Source organism: Pseudorasbora parva, chromosome 6, assembly GCF_024679245.1.
Source record: "Pseudorasbora parva isolate DD20220531a chromosome 6, ASM2467924v1, whole genome shotgun sequence".
NCBI classification, from domain to species: Eukaryota; Metazoa; Chordata; class Actinopteri; order Cypriniformes; family Gobionidae; genus Pseudorasbora; species Pseudorasbora parva.
In genome coordinates this window covers 40414861-40437082 of record NC_090177.1, presented here as the reverse complement: position 1 = coordinate 40437082, position 22222 = coordinate 40414861, and the positions used below count along the sequence as shown (strand labels likewise).

The 22222-nt window shown below is 39.5% G+C and overlaps 1 protein-coding gene across 1 annotated transcript in view; it reads right to left on the bottom strand.

The window, feature by feature from the left end:
- Positions 1-261: 261 nt before the first annotated feature.
- The window catches only part of LOC137079525 (serine/threonine-protein kinase pim-2-like), a 67163-nt gene continuing 45202 nt past the window's right edge, over positions 262-22222 (bottom strand). The window contains exons 2-7 of the mRNA XM_067447477.1: positions 13722-14051; positions 13396-13490; positions 13205-13255; positions 11086-11461; positions 10865-11005; positions 262-1838 (exon numbers count right to left, since the gene is read on the bottom strand). Coding sequence (XP_067303578.1) covers positions 1681-1838; positions 10865-11005; positions 11086-11461; positions 13205-13255; positions 13396-13490; positions 13722-14051 — 1151 coding nt within the window. The 3' untranslated portion in view covers positions 262-1680. The remainder of the gene's footprint in view (positions 1839-10864; positions 11006-11085; positions 11462-13204; positions 13256-13395; positions 13491-13721; positions 14052-22222) is intronic.

Sequence of the window (22222 nt, the reverse complement as noted above, 5' to 3'; positions counted from 1 at the left end):
GAATCACACTGACTGTCCATATGGTTCATAAGCTCTGGATCAAACTCAGGTAACATTTAGTGTCACACATAAAGGAAACCCAATCTAGGACTACACACCGGAACGCTACAGAGAAAAAAGGTGTCAAATTGTACGTGTAGGGGTACAGCAGCTTGTCATTGGGACAGCCTTAAAAGGATATGTTTGTATCTTTTTTACTCCCAAAAGGTGTAAATTAGTACCTTAGAGCAGTCATTCCCAAACTGTGGTCCGTGGATGAGGGTACTGCAGGTGGTCCGTGGAAAGGCAAAATAAAATAATTTAATAAAATAATAATTTTACCAGGAAATTCCCATAAAAAAAGAAAAAAGTAAAAAGAATATGTAGGCCTATATTGATATAACATTTGTATTAAATTGTGAAGTTATTGTGCGTTTACTAAAATAGCCTAGTGGCGCTCGGCTGTGAAGTTCAGTGCCGTTATGGATCGGTGGATAGCAACGGGTTCTCTGAAGAGAAAAGAGAGAGAGGCAGAAATTACAAAAAATGAAGAGATAGGCAGTGAGTCGGATGCATCTATGAGCCAGATTCATCATAAAAAAACAAAGAAAAGGAGGGTGAAGAGAAAATACTGCGAAAGCTATTTAGCACTAGGGCGCTTAAGTAGCCTAAATAAATAAATTAAATACTTGGCACCTGTTGTGTGCAGTAAACTTTCCTTTAACAAGGCTGTTGTACTGATGTGATGACTAGTTATAGTTTTAGTGCTAGTAAGCCTATTTAGAGGTGCGGATTAATTCAGGCAGGTGTAGGCATATTTTATTATGTGTTATGAGGTGGTCCGCAAATTTTTTTTGATTACAAATAGTGGTCCACACACACAAAAAGTTTGAAAACCCCTGCCTTAGAGTACAGATACGTACCAAGCGGCAACCTCCCACGATCACTTAAGCCAATTCGTAAGTGACTTAAACTGCAGTTCATCGACTGGCCACTAGAGCGGCTCCAGAAGGAGCAGAATCTCATTGAGCCCCATGTTAAAAGGACCAACTTTACAGCAGGAAAAAACATGTTTACAGCCTGGTATAAATTGTGGTTTTGGTCTATACGGCTAATTTTGCCCTTCATGACAACTGTGAGGGGGTGATTTTTTTTTATAACTCATTCATTTACATTAAATAAAGCCTTACAGTTCTGCATAATTAAGGGCGTGGCCACTTTGAGTGACAGGTGGATTGCCGTTTGTCTGCTGTCTATTAGTCATCCCCTTACCTCAGCTCCGCCCACGTCCCGCCTCTTTTCCCATTTTATTTTATCCGGGAGTGACTCACGCTCGGAAGATGGCGACGGCCAGCTCGTCTCTACGCTTCAGAATCCTATGGGTGACGTCACGGACACTACGTCCATATTTTTTTACAGTCTATGATACATACCTACTACTATAAACCTTTTTGTGGTAAAAAAGGTACAAATATATCCTTTTAAGGGTAGGCCTACTGTCCCAGCGACAAGCTGTTGTACCCCTACAGGTACAATTTTACAATTTTTACAATAAAAATCTTTTTATTATGATATGATTTTAATTAAATACTAAAGTTCACTTTATCTCTTCCAATCGGCAGAGGCGGAGGCATGGTGAGAGGAAGGCCTGGAAGCTGAGGAGGAAGGGATGAGCACAGTGACGCCCTAGGGGTGAAGGGTTTAGGCACAGCCGGAGTCACTGAAGTCTGAGGCCAAAGCTGGGTGTCCCACAAAGGAGGTGAGGAGGGAGCCCAGTGCAGTCTCCAGACAGGCTATGGAGGCGGGCTGACAGGCCAAGATGGAGACCTGAGGTGCAGCTGGGGACTCGAACTCTGGTGCTGGTGGAAGGGAAGCCCAAGGGGAGAAAGATGAGCCACACTGAGCGAGCGGCGGATAACACCAGTGGTGCTGATGGATTCAGAGGACCAGGGATGGAGACGGGAACGGGGAGTCAGGCCGGGATTGGCAAAGAAGACGAAGACTCGAGGGTGGGGACTGGATCTGCTGATCAATCAATCAATTAACTTTATTTATAAAGCGCAGTTGGAGAAAACAGTGATGTTATCAGCTTATTTTAATTTATCATATAGCAACAATGTTGGCAGATCAGTATTATAGTTTATAGAAATAAATAAAACCTAATTAATAAATTTTATTTGTATATTTAGTTGAATAACTTCATAATTTTAGTGTCCCCAACTGAGCAAGCGAAGCCAAAGGCGACAGTGGCGAGGAACCCAAACTCCATCAGGGCGTGATGGAGAAAAATAAACCTTGGGAGAAACCAGACTCAGTTCTCTGCCAGTTCTCCTCTGGCCTATTATTAAACAGTGTATGATTATTATTCTGGCAACCTTACAGGTCAGAAATCATATTAGATCGGAATATTTAAAATTCTGGGTATCACGCAAGAGACGACAGGTTTATTTAGGATGGTGCGTCGATTACACAAGAGTATGAATCCGCTGACCACAGATCTATCAGGTCTAGGTCCGCTCCTGGCTCTGAGATGGACTGACCTGCTGGTGTTGACTCCAGTTTGATGTTATCTGGCACTGGTTCAAGACGATCTCAGTGGGTGAGATCCATTCCAGAGCAGATCCGTGGGGAGTCCATCGGTGCTTCTTGTATAGGCTACTCATCTTTAAGGGACGGTTGTAGAGCGTTTAATTGTACTGCTCCAACTCTTTTGGAAAAAACCTACCTCAAGACATACAGTAGATAATTACGGAGCAAAAAGTTAACCGATTTACTAATTTGTTCCCTCGATTTATAAATCAGGCGCACATTTTTCTATTTCATTCCCTCTATTTGCTAAATTGTGTGGACGATTTGCGAATTCACTCCCTCGATTTATAAATCGTGTGCGTGATTTAGCCTACTAGTTTTTTTTATACTTTTGTTGTGTTCTCGCTGATTTTCTAAAGACTTATTCCTGAACCGTGCATTTCGATGCACGTCAGTGTTTTAAAACAGAGAAATTACAGTCACATCACGTCACGCCTGAAATATAAAACAGGTAAATCCGCCGCACAAATCTCTCCTGGGTACACATTACTAGATAATTGGGGCGATTTATCCCTTTCCAATTATTTTCATGAATTATTAAAAGTATACAATACTCATTTTTTATGTAATTAAGTATTAAATGATATTCAATATGGAACGAAGTGCAGTAATTATGCTTTGGAATATTGTGAAGTTAAAGTAAACAACGAGTTAAAAATACTCCACTACGGTCCACCTCTGAGCACAATCAAACATGGTGAAGGTTTGGTATCTGTCGTTACTTGACATGATGTAACCCGTTCGGCAATTCAATACAAGTAAATGAAGAGAAGAAGATTACAAGCAAATCATAAACAGAGGTATTTATGACAGTGTTGTGGTCAGAGTGCATCACCGTAAGGTAAATGTTGATTGGCAGTGAATGTCATTCAGACAAATACATTTTACTAAAGGGTTTGTATTTAAATTGCTGTCAGATAGGGTCAGGTGAATAAGGAAAGAGCAAGGGCAAAATATATATCTATAATGTAAGATTACCATGAAGACTTCCAGGTATTTACAATTAAAAGATCAATATATATATATATTGATCTAAAAGTCCCTGCTATTGAAAGGGCAGAGGTGTATATATATATATATATATACACCTCTGGCCTTTCAATAGCGGGGACTGTTCACTCACTGAAAGCTGCAATAGTCCATCGTTCTGTTTAGGCATAAGAGAGGATGGGACAATGGCACTTAAGCTAATCACCAGTATATGTATCAAGTGCAAGCTCAAATACATTTTGCACCGATGAGTTACTGTGATTTTATGGCATGGACACCGCAGGAGTTTTTCATCCAGCGGTCAAGTATGATTTTGCTTTCTTCAACAATGCCTTCCTCTGTGTGGCTGAATTCATCAAGACCGGAGTACTACGAGAGCTGCTGGGGAAATGGTAAAGCTGAATTTTCAGGATCATTCCTCCAGACTGAAGGGATGATCCTGAAAATTCAGCTTTGCATCACAGAAATAAATGATAATTTAAAGTATAATAAATTGAAAACCAAATATTTTAAATTGTAATAATATATCACAATATTAAAAAACAATTCTGTATTTTTGTACTCAAATAAATGCAGGCTTGATGAGCAGAAGAAACTTCTTCCAAAAACATAACAAATAGTAATGTGTCCAAACTTTTGGCCTGTACATGTCAAGAAGTGGAGTGGTGAATCCAATCTCATTCTCATTAGAGTCACTAAAAAGCAGTGAAAAGGAGACAGCCCAGGGCTCTCCTTTAGGAGTCCTGACAAGAAGGTGAAGACGGCCATCATCTTGGCACACACTCTAAAAAAAGACCGTGATTTTAACGGTGTAAGGTTGTAATATTCTACGGTTAAAAACTGTTATTTGGTAAACAGAAAGTTTCCGTAGGAAACAGTACAGGTTCCGTACTATATACAGTGAATAACTGTAATAGATCTAACCTTATGCCTGTAAAATTTACAGAAAAACAATGTAAAATCCCAACAGAATATTATTAGAAACCCAAAAACATATATTTTTGTTTAAATCACAATTAACTTTTGTAAACTGTTAAACAGAATATTGTGTTATATTTACAACAATATGTGATTATAAACAAATTTGTTTGTTAAACCTACAAATATTGGTATCAACAACAGAGAAATACTGTAATACTGTAAAAACTGTTTTGTTAATTTGATATCTAAATATTGTAAAAATGTATGTTTTAGTCAGTTGTTCTTAGAAATGTAAGTCATTTTACAAGTTTATGCACTTAAAAAATGTCTAAACATGTATTTGAATTGCATATAAATGTTCCATGCATTTTGATTATGTAATTTTGACAAACAAATTAATAAACTTAATGAAAATCTTATTTGTAAATCAAACATAAATGAAACAGGTAAGATTCTCAGATGAGAAGCTCACTACTGAGTTAAAGTACTATTGAACCAGTGTTGAAGTTAATGAGATAATTAAGAGATGATTGAGCATTAATGATGAACACCTGATGATAATGAGCAGAATCACTGAAGGAAAGAGAAACACGAGAACTACGACTGACTTCAGCCACAGCTTTAGATGAAATAAACAGAAGATAAAAGAAGACATTAAATCTCTGAAGATCTCAGCAGAGGATTAAACAACTCCACAAACAGCATTACCAGCTTCATGCATTACTAACCAGACTGACTTTATTGGTGTAATTTATGTTTAAAAGAAAATAATAGTTTTATTTGAAGTCACCATGATGGTGAACAGTGTTTTCTTTAGTTGGGCTCTTGACCCTTGACTCTCCAACATTAGTTTTCTGGCTGTTTTAACTGTTTATAGCACTTTTTTTATGGCATTGAAAGCAAAGCAAAAACATGGCCAGGTGATTTGTCTCTTTGTTCATGATGCTATAATCATCATCTATTGATCACTGGTCTTGTTCCGAGTCTAGGGTCCTTGTTATGTGTGTTAATTTTGTTTTATTCATAATAGTGGTCAACTAGATATTTCGTTCTACAGCATTTCAGCAATGTTGTGGCAATCTAGTAATATGCAGAATTAAAAAAAAGTGCGCAAAAGGTTTTAATCTATGGAAACTATTAGACACAAACAGATATCAAGAATCAGTGTATAAATCTCAACAATGGTAACAATCAATGAAAAGCTTCATGCTGCAGTGCATGCTGGGTACCACCAATCAAAACTCTCCCATTGGGTCCCAGCATGCATTGCGGCATGAATAAATTATGCATCTGAATTGACAAATTTTCTTTGAATCTTACTTATTTTTATTACTTTTGCTGTTTTTCTTGTGACGTTTTATAGTAGCTTGTTTCATGTTAAGAGTAGATGTTTATATGAATTTTTTTTTTTTTTGCTTGTCACCATTGTAGAGATACATATACTGATTCTTGATGTCTGTGTGTGTCTAAATAATGCTGTAGTTTAAAATGTTTTTTATAAACCTGCATATTGTTTGATTATGACAACCATACTGAATATTGTACCGCAAACCACATGGCTATTATTACACATACGACATCACCTTTATACCCAGAGCATTAGAATCTGAATGAGTTTAGTGATTCAACCACTACATGATGATTATATCATCATCATTAAAGAGCCAAATCACCTGGCCATGTTTCTTTCTTGGCTTTCCATGCTGTAACAAAAGTGCTTTACAAACACAGTTAAAGCAGCCAGAAAACTAATGTTGGAGAGTCAAGGGTCAAGAGCCCAACTAAAGCAAACACTGTTCACCATCATGGTTATCATCAGGTGTTCATCATTAATGCTCAATCATCACTTAATTATCTCATTAACATCAACACTGCTTCAATGGTACTTTAACTCAGTAGTGAGCACACACAGGAACACCGGGAAGTGTTAATTTAACATGGGCGTTTTTCTGTGCGCTTTTCCATAATTCTTAACTGTTTAATTTACGTATAACTGGCATATATCAATCACATTCAGTTTATTAATACAATTACACAAATCTTACCTGTTTCATTTATGTATACTTACAAATATGAATCACATTAAGTTTATTAATTTGTTTATGTAAAAAAAATCAAAATCCATTGAAAATTTATATACAATATAAATACATAAATCTTATGCTTTTTGTTTTCTTTTTTCTTTTAGTCTTTACATTTTTATGTAATAAAAAACACACAAAAAAAACACAGTGCCTCCTCTAACCACGCCTAATTTTGAATTTCATAGTGTGCATAGTTTCATAATTCTCTGGTAACAGCAGCTGCCAGCGTTTTCCCGTAAAAACAACAGTTTTCCCCCATAAAATTTACGGTAAAAAACCGGCAGCTGTGGTTGCCAGAACTTTACCGTAAAAAATACGGCAGTAACGTTTTAGGTTTTACGGGACAGCACCATATAATTTAAAGGTTTATACTGTAATAATTACGGTTAAAAACCATGTATTTTACAGGTTAAAACTGTATAATTTACAAGTTTATACATTTGATTTTATTTAACAGTTAAACACCGTTAAATGTACAGTTTTTCGTAGTGAAAAAGAACAGGTCATTGTGTAATTAACAGTGAAAAACCGTAAATTGACATTCCCAGAATTCCCCACATGACACTTCGCATTTGATGCATTTTCATTGAATTAACTGTTTCTTCTTAGTTTTTTCTAATCACTTCTAATCACTCTGTCACTGTCTCTTGATGATGGATGTGGTCAAGAAGCTGTCAGTGATCAAAATATTGATTTTGAAGACATTGAAAATGAGTTTGGAGAATATGCTGGAGATCGCGAATATGAGGCAGATGCTGAATATACTGGTAAACGAGCTCTGACGAGGTCATATGATGATGGTATTAAACATCTGCTCAAACTGAATCCTTCCAAGCTCCAAAAGGTAACGAAATAGTTTTTTATTTTATTCTTCTGTAGCTATTACTCTAAAATCAGGAGTTTTATATATTATCACGACAGGTAGAGCTCTATCCATGTTAAATATAGATCTGGGTCGCTAACGACCTGAATATGTAAGAATTTTTGGTGAAACAGTCATGCATTTAAGGGTTAATTGCATTTTATTTAATTACATTTTATTTTATTTAATAACTTTTATGTCAAAGATACAGGAGACACATAGCAGCCAATACAATCTGTTGTTTAATATCTGCTTGTATTGCCTCATGACTGATGAAAAATTTGCTTTGTGTGCAGTAGAATTTTGATGCATCACAATGCATCGTAGAATCGAATTGAATCGAATCGTTACGGTGAATCGTAATCGAATCGAATCGTGAAGGCAGTGCCAATGCACACCCCTAGTGTTTGGTGTTTAGTGTTTGTGTGTGCACCTTCTATATGTTAATATTGTCCCTCCAAAAGCTGCGTGTGATGAGCTTTGATTCATCATGTGATTCTCATCACCACTGTCATTGGTGGCTGTCAATCTATATCAAAGGTACATAACAGATATTAGCATTTCAATAAGTTGGTAATTTAATATTATTTCAGTTAAATATTTGTTTACCGTAATTGTTTATACAATATAAACTTTCAAATTATATGGTTTTGAACTGTAAAATAAACAGTTTTTAGCCGTAATTACTACATTATAAACCTTTAAATTATATGCTGCTGTCCCATAAAATCTAAAACGTTGCTGCTGTATTTTTTACGGTATAATTCTGGCAACCACAGCTGCCGTTTTTTTACCATAAATTTGATGGGTATTTTTTTTACAGTGTACAGTTTTGAATGGTAAAATAAATGGTTTTCAACCGTGATTATTACATTATAAACCTTTAAATGATATGTTGTTGCCCCGTAAAAACTAAAACGTAACTGCCGTATTTTTTACGGTACAATTCTGGCAACCACAGCTGCCGGTTTTTTACCGTAAATTTTACAGGAATTTTTTTACAGTGTAGTAATGTGTGAAGCTGGTAATGCTGTTTGTGGAGTTGTTTAATCCTCTGCTGAGATCTTCAGAGATTTAATGTCTTCTTTTATCTTCTGTTGATTTCATCTAAAGCTGTGGCTGAAGTCAGTTGTAGTTCTTGTGTTTCTCTGTCCTTCAGTGATTCTTGTTAACAGGTGTTCTCAGTTATCAGTTAATTAATCTCTTAATTATCTCATGAACTTCATCAATGCTTCAATTACTCTAACACTCTGTGGTGTGTACACTCCTCAGTGTTCATTTAAAACTGAAGATTTTGCTGTGGGGTTAAAAGGGTTAAAGGGGTTAGATGAAAAAACCCACAGAGGGAACCGTAAATTAACGGTACACAACTGTAAATTCCTTTACAGAAAAGTACTGTAAAAAAACGGCACTTTACTGGCAACCAGAGCTGCCAGTAGATTACTGTTAAATCAAGGAAAAACAGTAATATACTGTAAAACGTAACAGTCAAATTTACCAGATGAATCAAGATATTTTCACTGAAATATTAGTGAAAGTTAATAGAAAAAAGTTGTGCAAAGTCAGTAACTGATAAGGTGAGTAAATATTAAAATGACCTGTGTTTATGTGTTGTTGCACAAGATGATATAGAAGAGATCTTTTAGATGAATTCATTAGTTTTGTGGGTTACCATTGTGCTGAAGAGTAGAGCCTGTGCTTCAGTCCAGGATGAGCAGAGAAACATTGATGATATGCTGCCTGATGCTTTATTTAACGGCAGTGACTGTGTTTGCTGATGCAGTTATGAGCTGTTTGTTGAGTAATTTATCACATGCGTGTGTGCTATTGCTCACAATGAACCGCAAAAATTGAAGTTAAAGTCATGTTTCGAAATTATTTTACTACTACACCTTACACGTGTGAAATGACTCAAATTAAGTTTTACGATACAAACACCTATAAATACTTGTTTTAAAATGAGAACTGTTTGAAGCGATCAGTTTTCCAAATGAAAAGTAACATTTCATGGTATTATTACGGTAAAATACTGTAAAAAAGGAGATCTGTATATAATCAGTAGAGGGCTGTAAATTAACAGTACATTGCTGGCAACCACAGCTGCCAGTAGATTACCGTTATTTTACGGCACAATTTTTTACAGTGTAACCAGACTGACTTTATTTCTGTCAGACGTCTACAGAAGCTCTTTGTTTTGCTTCGTGCTTTACTAACTGCCATGGTTTTGCGGTGACTTCTGCTTTGATCGTGCGGGCCTTTCCTGCCTGCACGCAGCGTCCTCCGGGCTACCCAGAGCTCTTCATCATCACCAAACTCCAAAACTCCGTCTGAACCTCGCTGTAGAAAACTTCCTGGAGTCCGTGCAGTGGTGCCACAGAGATGCCCATCGCGTAGCAACCAGCTAACGCCATCCAGAATCCGGCTTTTCACCCCGCAAAACCAACTATTCGTCCCTCTGACCACAACAACCGACCACTAGCCGGGCAACGCCGTGCTAAGAGGAACCCATGCTCGTAAGAGCATTCAAACACAAGTACATGACTCTTCATTCTGGCTCAACTGGTAAAAACCATATCTAAGCGTGCAAACTAAGGTTGACCTGCAAGTATATTGATTCTCAGGTTGTGACTAAAAAATCATTAAGACTTCCCTCCTTTCCATAAACAAACATCCCTTTTCCAGTAACTGTATGAATGTGAGTTTTTGTTAGTTTGTGTGTGTTTAGAATGGTTCAATAAACTTTTGTTTACCCTTTTCATCTGTACAAGTGTCTTTGGCTATGTGTTTATAAGTTACTGCCTCAAACTGATCGATTGTGTTACCTAAGCTCACAAACAGTGAACATAAAATTGATATTATTGCCGTTGTAATGGGTAATATCCCGATTCAAGATTGATAATGTACACTAAATTCAACGTATCGCTGGACGAATAGTTGATAAAGTGTTAAATATTAATTTTGAATCATTTAATATGTCTTCATGCCTGCATGTAAGCAAATCTGTCTCTTGTCTCCTTTTCTCATGCTAATGTTTTTCTCCTTTTGGCACTCACGTCCCTGCTCTATTTTGCCCTCGTTGAGTCTGTGAAGAGGCCCCTAAAGAGGCTGGGACGGGACTACACTCCTGTGCTGCTCTTGATCATCTACCTGCTGAAACCATTCATGTCCTAACAGCTGCTCTAATGTTGCTCTTTTCGTTTTATCACGCTTCAGGCACTGGCTTATCCAATCACTGCATTCTGTACAAGTTTTGACAAAAGAACTGGTTAGTCACATATGTTCTGTACCACTATGTGAATCACAAACGTTGAAAATAGTTTGCTGTGTTTTACACTTTTGCTAATTTATCATCTAATTTGATTTCGCCTGTTGATTTTGATTGAGCTAAGGATTTGTGTGTGCACTAAACGATATAGTTTTGGTAGTGCGGTTCTCTTACCTTTGGACACATTGACATAAAATTTCAGATTGTCCAAGTCACTGACGACAGTACGCAATCCATTCACCATCCTATACAAAATAATACCCAGAGACAAGACTGTTCGGGCATCTGTGTGGGGCTTGCATTGGCTGAGTCGACCTGTCCATGTAAGCAAGAGAGACTAAGAGTTGCGCGAACACTTCATATTAGAGACTGTTTCTATGATGAAGCCAACTCACCTTGGTTGTCCTCATATGCATGCTTTAGAAGAAATCCACAACCGAAGTCTATCAGTTTGAGCTGCAGCATCTCAATATTGACTAGGATGTTATCCATCTTGATGTCATTATGGTAGACACCCCGGTCCAGACAGTGTTTAAAGGCAACGACTGCTTGCCGCATTAGGCGACATGCTAAAGTTTCATCTAAGAGACCTCCTCTGTTCCAGATGAACTCTCGCAAGGTCTCGCAGGGCTGTGGATGCTCTAAAATCAGGATGCGCTGCTTCGGTTCGTCAAACCACTGGTACATTTGTAGCACGTGTTGGCTTCTGGGAGCTTTTTGCAACAGCAAATTTAGAGCCACTTCAGCAAACAGCGGCTTGGGAGAATATGGCTAAAATAAATAAATAAATAACATAAGTTCAACCATAAGGTTATCTGATTATGGGTAATCTGATTATGGGTATGTATTAAAATACAGTGGGAGTCAAATATTGTTTAAAGATTTTTTTTCCAGGTAAAAAAAAATTCATTAGCTGCATTTACATGCACCCAAATAATCAGGTTTTAAACAGAACTGTCAGAATCTAGAATCAGATTGGATTCCAGTTGACGATGTAAATGTAATCATGTAAATTTGTAAGATTTAAATGGCACTAGGGCTGGGCGATATGGCCAAAATTTCATATCCCGATATAGATCATTTGATATCCCGATAACGATATACATAACGATATAGCAATTTTTCTGTTAATTCAGTTTATGAATAGTCTATACAAAATTGCAATGTGGAAATGCAGTTTGAAATGATATACAAAACAAATTAAGGTAGTATGGACTACATTATTATTTTATTTAGAACCTTATTTTCAAGCAAGACTGTTGGTAAAGTTAACACCTGCCTAGGGATGTTAACCGATGACCGTTTGACCAATGGTTGACCGTATCAACGTTAACCGATCAAAGTTGTCGGTTAAAAAAAAAAAAGTGATCTCTAAATTAGGCTATTATACAGTGAACTACTACAATTAGCCATTTCATTCCAAAATATTTTTGTGTGAAGTGAACATATCCCTCGCACTCAATTTTTCATAACTCGCCTGTTTGTACTTAAAAACCAATAAAAATATTTGACGCGAGGTCACAGCGTTTGGGTTTGCGCGCTCACAAGGGTTGCAAAAAGTAAACAGGCAGACGACAGGCTTACTTTTGGAAATACATCTTGGAAATTACATCTACATTTCAGTGGTAACACATAAGGTGTTGATTGTCTTTCGTTATTATTGTTAGCACTACCTCGAACTAAAGCGGCGTCTCTTCGGAGCTGTCATTTTCTTAAATGAGCCGCGGCAATGTTTCAAATGAGCTTCTTACGCTAGACAAATGCCTTTATTTTCAACGCGATCACCTTGTACCCAAACCATTTCGAAGCTAAGGAGCCATTCCTCAAATTACAAACAAGCTCCTCGGCGGCGCGTTTGCGGGACTCGTGTTTCGCGCTGTGGGGGATTTAAAAAAAGTGACATGAGTGGAAGGGAGGCGGCGGCGCCGGGACTGTGTGTGTGTGTGTGTGTGTGTGTGTGTGTGTGTGAGAGTGTGTGTGAGAGCGAGAGAGGGAGCGCAGCTCGCGGCTGTTATTTCAAATAGCGCAGCATATTTTAAAATAATCGGTTAACCGGTTTCAACCGGCTCGGTGGTTGGTCAAGAAAATGTTTAGTTTTCGCCATCCCTACACCTGCCATTAAAATATTTCAATATATGGCTATATGGTGTGCCACGCGTAAAAGCCCGTTGCAGCGTCTGAAGTTTGTTTTGAGCGCTTATGCCACCACTCTGGCATAATTACTCTGAGAATTACCCTGGTCTGAACCGCGTCTACTACCGTCTTCCTCCATGTTTGTTTATGTATTGCAGCGTGCATGGGCATGCCGTGGCGTAAGGTGCATCTTGACGTAAAATTCTGCCGTAAACGCCTTATCGTGGCGTAAGCGATAGAGTCTTATATAAAACGATAGACATTTTCTATCGTCCAGACGATATATTTCGTCATATCGCCCAGCCCTAAATGGCACAAGTAAACATTCCTACCAATTGTGATCTCAGAATTGTGGATATATTTAGATTAATTGAAGCTTACAGTGCGATAGAGACGTTCAGTCGACCTCTTTCGGACAAATTTGATGGCAACCTGCAAAGAAAAACAACATATTGAGCAACATCAAAACAAGTCATATTGATTAATATATTAGGAATGGGGGAAAAACTACAGAAGAGAGAGAATCAAACAAGAGGTAAAGTGTTTGTTGAATACAGTACGATGGATTTTACCTGCTTGTCATCATATATTCTAGTCCCTTTATACACCCTGCCGAAGGATCCTGCTCCCAGCATCTCCCCAACATCATAAAGGAGGTCAAATGTTCCTGTAAAAACATGGTGTGATGTGAACATGATAAGTGATTACAAATAACCAGTATCAAAGCATGCTATGTATTTCTGTAAACAGTGAATTAGGTCAAGTAGGACAAGGACAAATTTCATCAGAATGCCACATTACATACATGAACCATCAGGGGAGAACGAGAAAAAGTTGACAAGAGGACAATAAACGTTACAGAACACATGAACAGGAGTAATAATAACAGTAGACTAACCTTTTGCTGGTTCAGGATCAGCTAAATCTGTGTCTGGGGTTGGTTCAAGCCCAGATGGAGCAGGCTGAGGATCATCTGGATGAGTGGCTGGCTTGAGACTGGATGATCCCGGCTGGGGATCCTGGCAATCGGCTGCCATGAGTCCAGATGGACCAGGCCGAGGATCATCTGGATCTAGAGGAGGGTTCCTCAAACTGGGTCCTGGAGGGCTACTGCCCTGCAGAGTTTCCCTCCAACCCTGATCAAACTCACCTATCTGTGATCTTCTGGTGTTCCAGCATGCCTCGATTAGCTTGCTCAGGTGTGTTTGATCGGGGTTGGAGCTAAACTCTAAAAACAATAAAACTAACAATGAACTTATATTATTATTTTTGTGTGAAGCTTTTAAAAACCTGCCTTTATTACACACGAAAACCCACAGTGTTTGTCACATTTTAATCACATTTCATTCAAAATCATATATTGTTTGAGTTTTGTGACACAATCAACAGAATTTGAAAGCTGAGTATCATAAGAAACCAAAGCCTGACAAGCCAGACCCACATCAAGATGTTTGGTCTGGAAACTCACCATTGACAGCTCAATCTGAGGGGCGGATAAACGGTTGTCTTTCAAACTCCCTCTGCACGCGATAGGATAGCGCTACAACCAACCAGAGCAACGAAGGTAAATGGACTGCATTTATATAGCGCTTTTATCCAAAGCGCTTTACATTTTTGCCTCACATTCACCCATTCATACACCGACGGCGATGTCAGCCATGTAAGGCGCCATCCAGCTCGTCGGGAGCAGCTGGGGTTAGGTGTCTTGCTCATGGACACTTCGACACTTGGTCAGGTGGAACCGGGGATTGAACCACCAACCTTCTGGTTTGTAGACAACCTACATGAACCACTGAGCCACTGCCGAAGGTGAAGCAGAGCTCGTTGACAGATTAAACATTCGCCATATCCGGTCGGCAAAACTCTGAACACATCTTCCCTTCTTAAGAATGACTTCAGTGCCGTTCTTTGTTCTTTTCTCAGCGAAAAGCTTAACTCCAAGTCTTCCAGAGTCGCGGTCAAAGCTGATTCGAAAGACCGCCGTTCGCCAGTTTCTGTGTTTACTAGAAGCACGCAAACGCAACTCGGCCGTCATTATGTTAAGCCCTGCCCACCGACTCTATCACACAAACGGTCTTCCCCACGTGAGCTGGAACTTCATTAAAAATAAATGAAAGTATCACACATTCCTAATATTATGATCCAAAGGAAGCTTATGCACCTGCGACTGTGTTCTTCCACAATATCTTGCTATCTTCAATGTCATGTTTATTGCTGGCATACACTAAATTCCAGGGGTTTCATTACGCAACGTAAAATGGGCATGTCTCGATGTATTGGGAAGACGCCTCTTTCCAAAACAAAGTTTAAAAAAAATCGAGGTCACCGATCATGCGCAGAATGCTGTTTTTTGCGCGGGCATTTCCAATCCTAGGATTAACTTCGATGGATTAAGAAAACCGTCACACTTTATGATGGACATTAAATGACAAAACGGACAATGAAGGACTACACAGTAATCTGCATAGCTCAACAATAATGCGCAGTTTGTGAAAGCTGTTTGCTTCATCTAAACGTTACTTGTCCGTGACCGGGTGTTTAGTGTCAGATATTATATTCATACTGTAATAACATCAGATACCTGTCCTGATCACTGGTGTTTCGTGTCAGATATTATATTCATGTGAAGTTAATAAACGGAATTTCGGGAGGAGTACGCCCATCTAATCTTTCAATTAATACCAAGGTATAAAACCAGCAGCTTAGCTCTTCCCCTTTTTAGTTCCTGAAGGATTTGGCCTGCCCAACTCTGCTTGACTAGCTTCGCTGCTCATTTCACTTGTTGATCTCCAGATCGCTGGTCTTTCCGCTCCACATAACACCTCGCTCAAGAAAACCTCTCTCTTCTTCCATCTAGAATCATCACGGGGCTCGGTCGATCCTCATCGTGATGCATCGAGGCCTTCATCATCATCAACATCATCCTCTTCAGCAGTAACGTCAAGCCTCGTACTCGTATCCAGCAATATCAATATCTTTCCTCCTCCCTTGCCACAGGGAGGTGCAGATCTCCTCACATCTCGACCTGCTGTTTGCTGATGAGAACAACCTTCCTGTCACCAGGCAGTGAAGTTCATTAAAAAAGCTTCAGCAAATCCCCACCCTCTCTGGTATTTAGGCTTACTTGTATTCACCTCACTTATTCTGCAGTTGAGCAGACACCACCGCAGGCCAAAAAAAGGACTGCCAGACCATCAATTAAACTACTGGGTGGGTGGTCCTCAAAGGCCTTTCGATTTCACTTCTGTTCGGACCTCAGCCTCATCAAACAAGCCATCTTCGCTTGATGCTGCAGTGCTCTGCCAATTTGATACTGCTGCTGCAGTATTTGGCTTTACTAGATATCACCGTTGTAGTCCTTCACTTGATGCCACAGGGTTTCGCTTGCCACTACAGTGCTTATCCAGTTTAATGCTGCCATTGCAGTGCCCCTACTATTTAATGCTGCCACTGCAGTGCTCCGTCATTTTGCCGCTGCCGCTGCAGTGCTCCTCATATTTGATGCTGCCACTGCAGTGCTCCTCCAGATTGATGCTGCCGCTGCAGTGCTCCTCCTATTTTGATGCAACAGTGCTCCGCCATTTTGACACTGCCGCTGCAGTGCTCCTTCTATTTGATGCTGCCGCTACAGTGCTCCTCCAGTTTAATGCTGCCACTGCAGGGCTCCTCCTTTTTAATGCTGCAGTGATCCTATTTGATGCTGCCACTGCAGTGCTCCGCCATTTTGAAGCAAGCACTACAGTGCTCCGCAATTTAACACTGCTGCTGCAGTGCTCCACCAATTTTATGTTGCCGATGCAGTGCACCTCCTATTTAATGCTGCCACTGCAGTGCACCTCATATTTAATGCTCCCACTGCAGTGCACCTCCTATTTAATGCTGCCACTGCAGTGCTCCTCCTATTTAATGCTGCCGCTGCAGTGCACCTCCTATTTAATGCTGCCGCTGCAGTGCACCTCATATTTAATGCTCCCACTGCAGTGCACCTCCTATTTAATGCTGCCACTGCAGTGCATCTCATATTTAATGCTCCCACTGCAGTGCACCTCCTATTTAATGCTGCCACTGCAGTGCTCCTCCTATTTAATGCTGCCGCTGCAGTGCTCCGCCATTTTGACACTGCCGCCGCAGTGCTCCGCAATTTGACACTGCCGCTGCAGTGCTCCGCAATTTGACGCTGCTGCGTTGCTCCACCAATTTGATGCTGCAGTGCTCCTCCTGTTTAATGCTGCCACTGCAGTGCACCTCCTATTTAATACTGCCACTGCAGTGCACCTCCTATTTAATACTGCCACTGCAGTGCTCCTCCTATTTAATGCTGCTGATGCAGTGCTCCTCCTATTTAATGCCCTCTCTGCAGTGCACCTCCATTTTGATGCTGCCCCTCCAGTGCTCCACAATTTGATACTGCCGCTGCAGTGCTTCTCCTATTTGATGCTGCCCCTGCAGTGCTCCACCATTTGATGCAGCCGCTGCAGTGCTTCACAATTTGATGCTGCAGTACTCCGCAATTTGATTCTGCCACTGCAGTGCTGCGCCAATTTTATGCGGCATGCTTCTACTTTTGATGCTGCCACCGCAATACTCCGCCAATTTGATGCTGCAGTGCTTCTCTTATTTGATGCTGCCACTGCAGTGCTTTGCTAATTTGTGACTGCCGCTGCAATCCTTTGCTTCATACTGCCGCTGCAGTACCCAGTGCTCCACAATTTAATATTGCTGCTGTAGTGGTCCTCCAATTTGATGGAGCCGCTGTAGTGCTTCTCAATTTGATACTGCCACTGCAGTGCTTCGTTATTTTGTGACTGCCGTTGCCATGCTTTGCTTGATACTGCCGCTGCAGTGCCCCGCTAATTTGAGACTGCTGCTACAGTGCCCTGCCAATTTGAGACTGCCGCAGCAGTGCCACGCCATTTTGAGACTGCCGCAACAGTGCCACGCCATTTTGAGACTGCCGCTGCAGTGCCCCGCCAATTCGAGACTGCCGCTGCATTAACCCGCCATATAAAGACTGCCGCTGCAGTGCCCTGCCATCTGAGACTGCTGCTGCAGTATCCCGCCATTTTGAGACTACCGCTGCAGTGCCCCGCCATCTTGAGACTGCCGCTGCAGTGTTTTGCTCAATGCTGCTGCATTGCCCCGCCATTTTGAGACTGCCGCTGCAGTGCCACACCATTTTGAGACTGCCGCTGCAGTTCCCCACCAGTTTGAGAATGCTGCTGCAGTGCTTTGCTTGATGCTGCCGCAGTGCCCCACCAATTTGAGAATGTTGCTGCAATGCTTTGCTTGATGCTGCTGCAGTGCCCCGCCAGTTTGAGAATGCTGCTGCAGTGCTTTGCTTGATGCTGCTGCAACACCTCACCTATTTCATAAACTGCCACAGCAGTTACCTACCTCAATACTGCTACAGTGCCATCTTCCATTCAGTCTATTTAACAATTTTTTTTTGGGGGGGGGGGGGTCTTCTTGAATAATTATGCAGACTCCTCCTGTAATCATGAGCTGTTCAAATTGCCATGATTCTTGCTTGCTGTCTATTTCTGCATTATGTTTTTGGGGGGCAATCGGAGCTCGGGTAGAATATCCTCTCCGAGCCCCTCTATAGCAGACAGCAAGCCAAATCTCTTTACCACTTTCACTAAGATTATATGGACACACAAACTCGTGAAGTGAAGTTAATAAACGTAATTTCGGGAGGAGTACGCCCATCTAATCTTTCAATTAATACCAAGGTATAAAACCAGCAGCTTACCTCTTCCCCTTTTTAGTTCCTGAAGCATCCCTCCTCCTCCCCTCCTCCTCCTTTTGTTCAATTTTGTATACCACATTGGTGGTGGTTGAGGAGAGATCCCTGACACAAGTGTAAAGCGCTTTGGGTGTACAGTAGTACATATGAAAGCGCTATATAAATGACTCATTCATTTATTATTTTATTTATTCAATTTGCCTGTTATAGTGGTCCAATCGGAGCTCGGGTAGAATATCCTTTCCGAGCCCCTCTATAGCAGACAGCAAGCCAAATCTGTTTACCACTTTCACTAAGATTATATGGGCACACAAACTCGTGAAACTGTAATTACATCAGATACCTGTCCTCATCACAGGTGTGTCGTGTCAGACATTATATTCATACTGTAATAACTTCAGATACCTGTCCTGATCACTGGTGTTTCGTGTCAGATATTATATTCATACTGTAATAACATCAGATACCTGTCCTGATCACAGGTGTTTAGTGTCAGATATTATATTCATACTGTAATAACTTCAGATACCTGTCCTGATCACTGGTGTTTAGTGTCAGATATTATATTCATACTGTAATAACATCAGATACCTGTCCTGATCACAGGTGTTCAGTGTCAGATATTATATTCATACTGTAATAACTTCAGATACCTGTCCTGATCACTGGTGTTTAGTGTCAGATATTATATTCATACTGTAATAACTTCAGATACCTGTCCTGATCACATGTGTTTAGTGTCAGATGTTATATTCGTACTGTAATAACTTCAGATACCTGTCCTGATCACTGGTGTTTAGTGTCAGATATTATATTCATACTGTAATAACATCAGATACCTGTCCTGATCACTGGTGTTTAGTGTCAGATATTATATTCATACTGTAATAACTTCAGATACCTGTCCTGATCACAGGTGTTCAGTGTCAGATATTATATTCATACTGTAATAACTTCAGATACCTGTCCTGATCACTGGTGTTTAGTGTCAGATATTATATTCATACTGTAATAACATCAGATACCTGTCCTGATCACTGGTGTTTAGTGTCAGATATTATATTCGTACTGTAATAACTTCAGATACCTGTCCTGATCACTGGTGTTTAGTGTCAGATATTATATTCGTACTGTAATAACATCAGATACCTGTCCTGATCACTGGTGTTTAGTGTCAGATATTATATTCGTACTGTAATAACTTCAGATACCTGTCCTGATCACTGGTGTTTCGTGTCAGATATTATATTCGTACTGTAATAACTTCAGATACCTGTCCTGATCACTGGTGTTTAGTGTCAGATATTATATTCGTACTGTAATAACATCAGATACCTGTCTCGATCACTGGTGTTTAGTGTCAGATATTATATTCATACTGTAATAACTTCAGATACCTGTCCTGATCACAGGTGTTTCGTATCAGATATTATATTCATACTGTAATAACATCAGATACCTGTCCTGATCACTGGTGTTTAGTGTCAGATATTATATTCATACTGTAATAACATCAGATACCTGTCCTGATCACTGGTGTTTAGTGTCAGATATTATATTCGTACTGTAATAACTTCAGATACCTGTCCTGATCACTGGTGTTTAGTGTCAGATGTTATATTCATACTGTAATAACATCAGATACCTGTCCTGATCACTGGTGTTTAGTGTCAGATGTTATATTCATACTGTAATAACATCAGATACCTGTCCTGATCACTGGTGTTTAGTGTCAGATATTATATTCATACTGTACATCAGATACCTGTCCTGATCACTGGTGTTTAGTGTCAGATATTATATTCATACTGTACATCAGATACCTGTCCTGATCACTGGTGTTTAGTGTCAGATATTATATTCATACTGTAATAACATCAGATACCTGTCCTGATCACTGGTGTTTAGTGTCAGATATTATATTCATACTGTAATAACATCAGATACCTGTCCTGATCACTGGTGTTTAGTGTCAGATATTATATTCATACTGTAATAACTTCAGATACCTGTCCTGATCACTGGTGTTCAGTGTCAGATATTATATTCATACTGTAATAACATCAGATACCTGTCCTGATCACTGGTGTTTAGTGTCAGATATTATATTCATACTGTAATAACATCAGATACCTGTCCTGATCACTGGTGTTTAGTGTCAGATATTATATTCATACTGTAATAACATCAGATACCTGTCCTGATCACTGGTGTTTAGTGTCAGATATTATATTCATACTGTAATAACATCAGATACCTGTCCTGATCACAGGTGTTTAGTGTCAGATATTATATTCATACTGTACATCAGATACCTGTCCTGATCACTGGTGTTTAGTGTCAGATATTATATTCATACTGTAATAACATCAGATACCTGTCCTGATCACAGGTGTTTAGTGTCAGATATTATATTCATACTGTACATCAGATACCTGTCCTGATCACTGGTGTTTCGTGTCAGATATTATATTCATACTGTAATAACATCAGATACCTGTCCTGATCACTGGTGTTTAGTGTCAGATATTATATTCATACTGTAATAACTTCAGATACCTGTCCTGATAATTGGTGTTTAGTGTCAGATATTATATTCATACTGTAATAACATCAGATACCAGTCCTGATCACAGGTGTTTAGTGTCAGATATTATATTCGTACTGTAATAACATCAGATACCTGTCCTGATCACTGGTGTTCAGTGTCAGATATTATATTCATACTGTAATAACTTCAGATACCTGTCCTGATCACTGGTGTTCAGTGTCAGATATTATATTCATACTGTAATAACTTCAGATACCTGTCCTGATCACTGGTGTTTAGTGTCAGATATTATATTCGTACTGTAATAACATCAGATACCTGTCCTGATCACTGGTGTTTAGTGTCAGATATTATATTCATACTGTAATAACTTCAGATACCTGTCCTGATCACTGGTGTTCAGTGTCAGATATTATATTCATACTGTAATAACTTCAGATACCTGTCCTGATCACTGGTGTTTAGTGTCAGATATTATATTCATACTGTAATAACTTCAGATACCTGTCCTGATCACTGGTGTTCAGTGTCAGATATTATATTCATACTGTAATAACTTCAGATACCTGTCCTGATCACTGGTGTTTAGTGTCAGATATTATATTCGTACTGTAATAACTTCAGATACCTGTCCTGATCACTGGTGTTTAGTGTCAGATATTATATTCGTACTGTAATAACATCAGATACCTGTCCTGATCACAGGTGTTCAGTGTCAGATATTATATTCGTACTGTAATAACTTCAGATACCTGTCCTGATCACAGGTGTTCAGTGTCAGATATTATATTCGTACTGTAATAACTTCAGATACCTGTCCTGATCACAGGTGTTCAGTGTCAGATATTATATTCGTACTGTAATAACTTCAGATACCTGTCCTGATCACTGGTGTTTAGTGTCAGATATTATATTCGTACTGTAATAACTTCAGATACCTGTCCTGATCACTGGTGTTTAGTGTCAGATATTATATTGATACTGTAATAACATCAGATACCTGTCCTGATCACTGGTGTTTAGTGTCAGATATTATATTCATACTGTAATAACTTCAGATACCTGTCCTGATCACTGGTGTTTAGTGTCAGATATTATATTC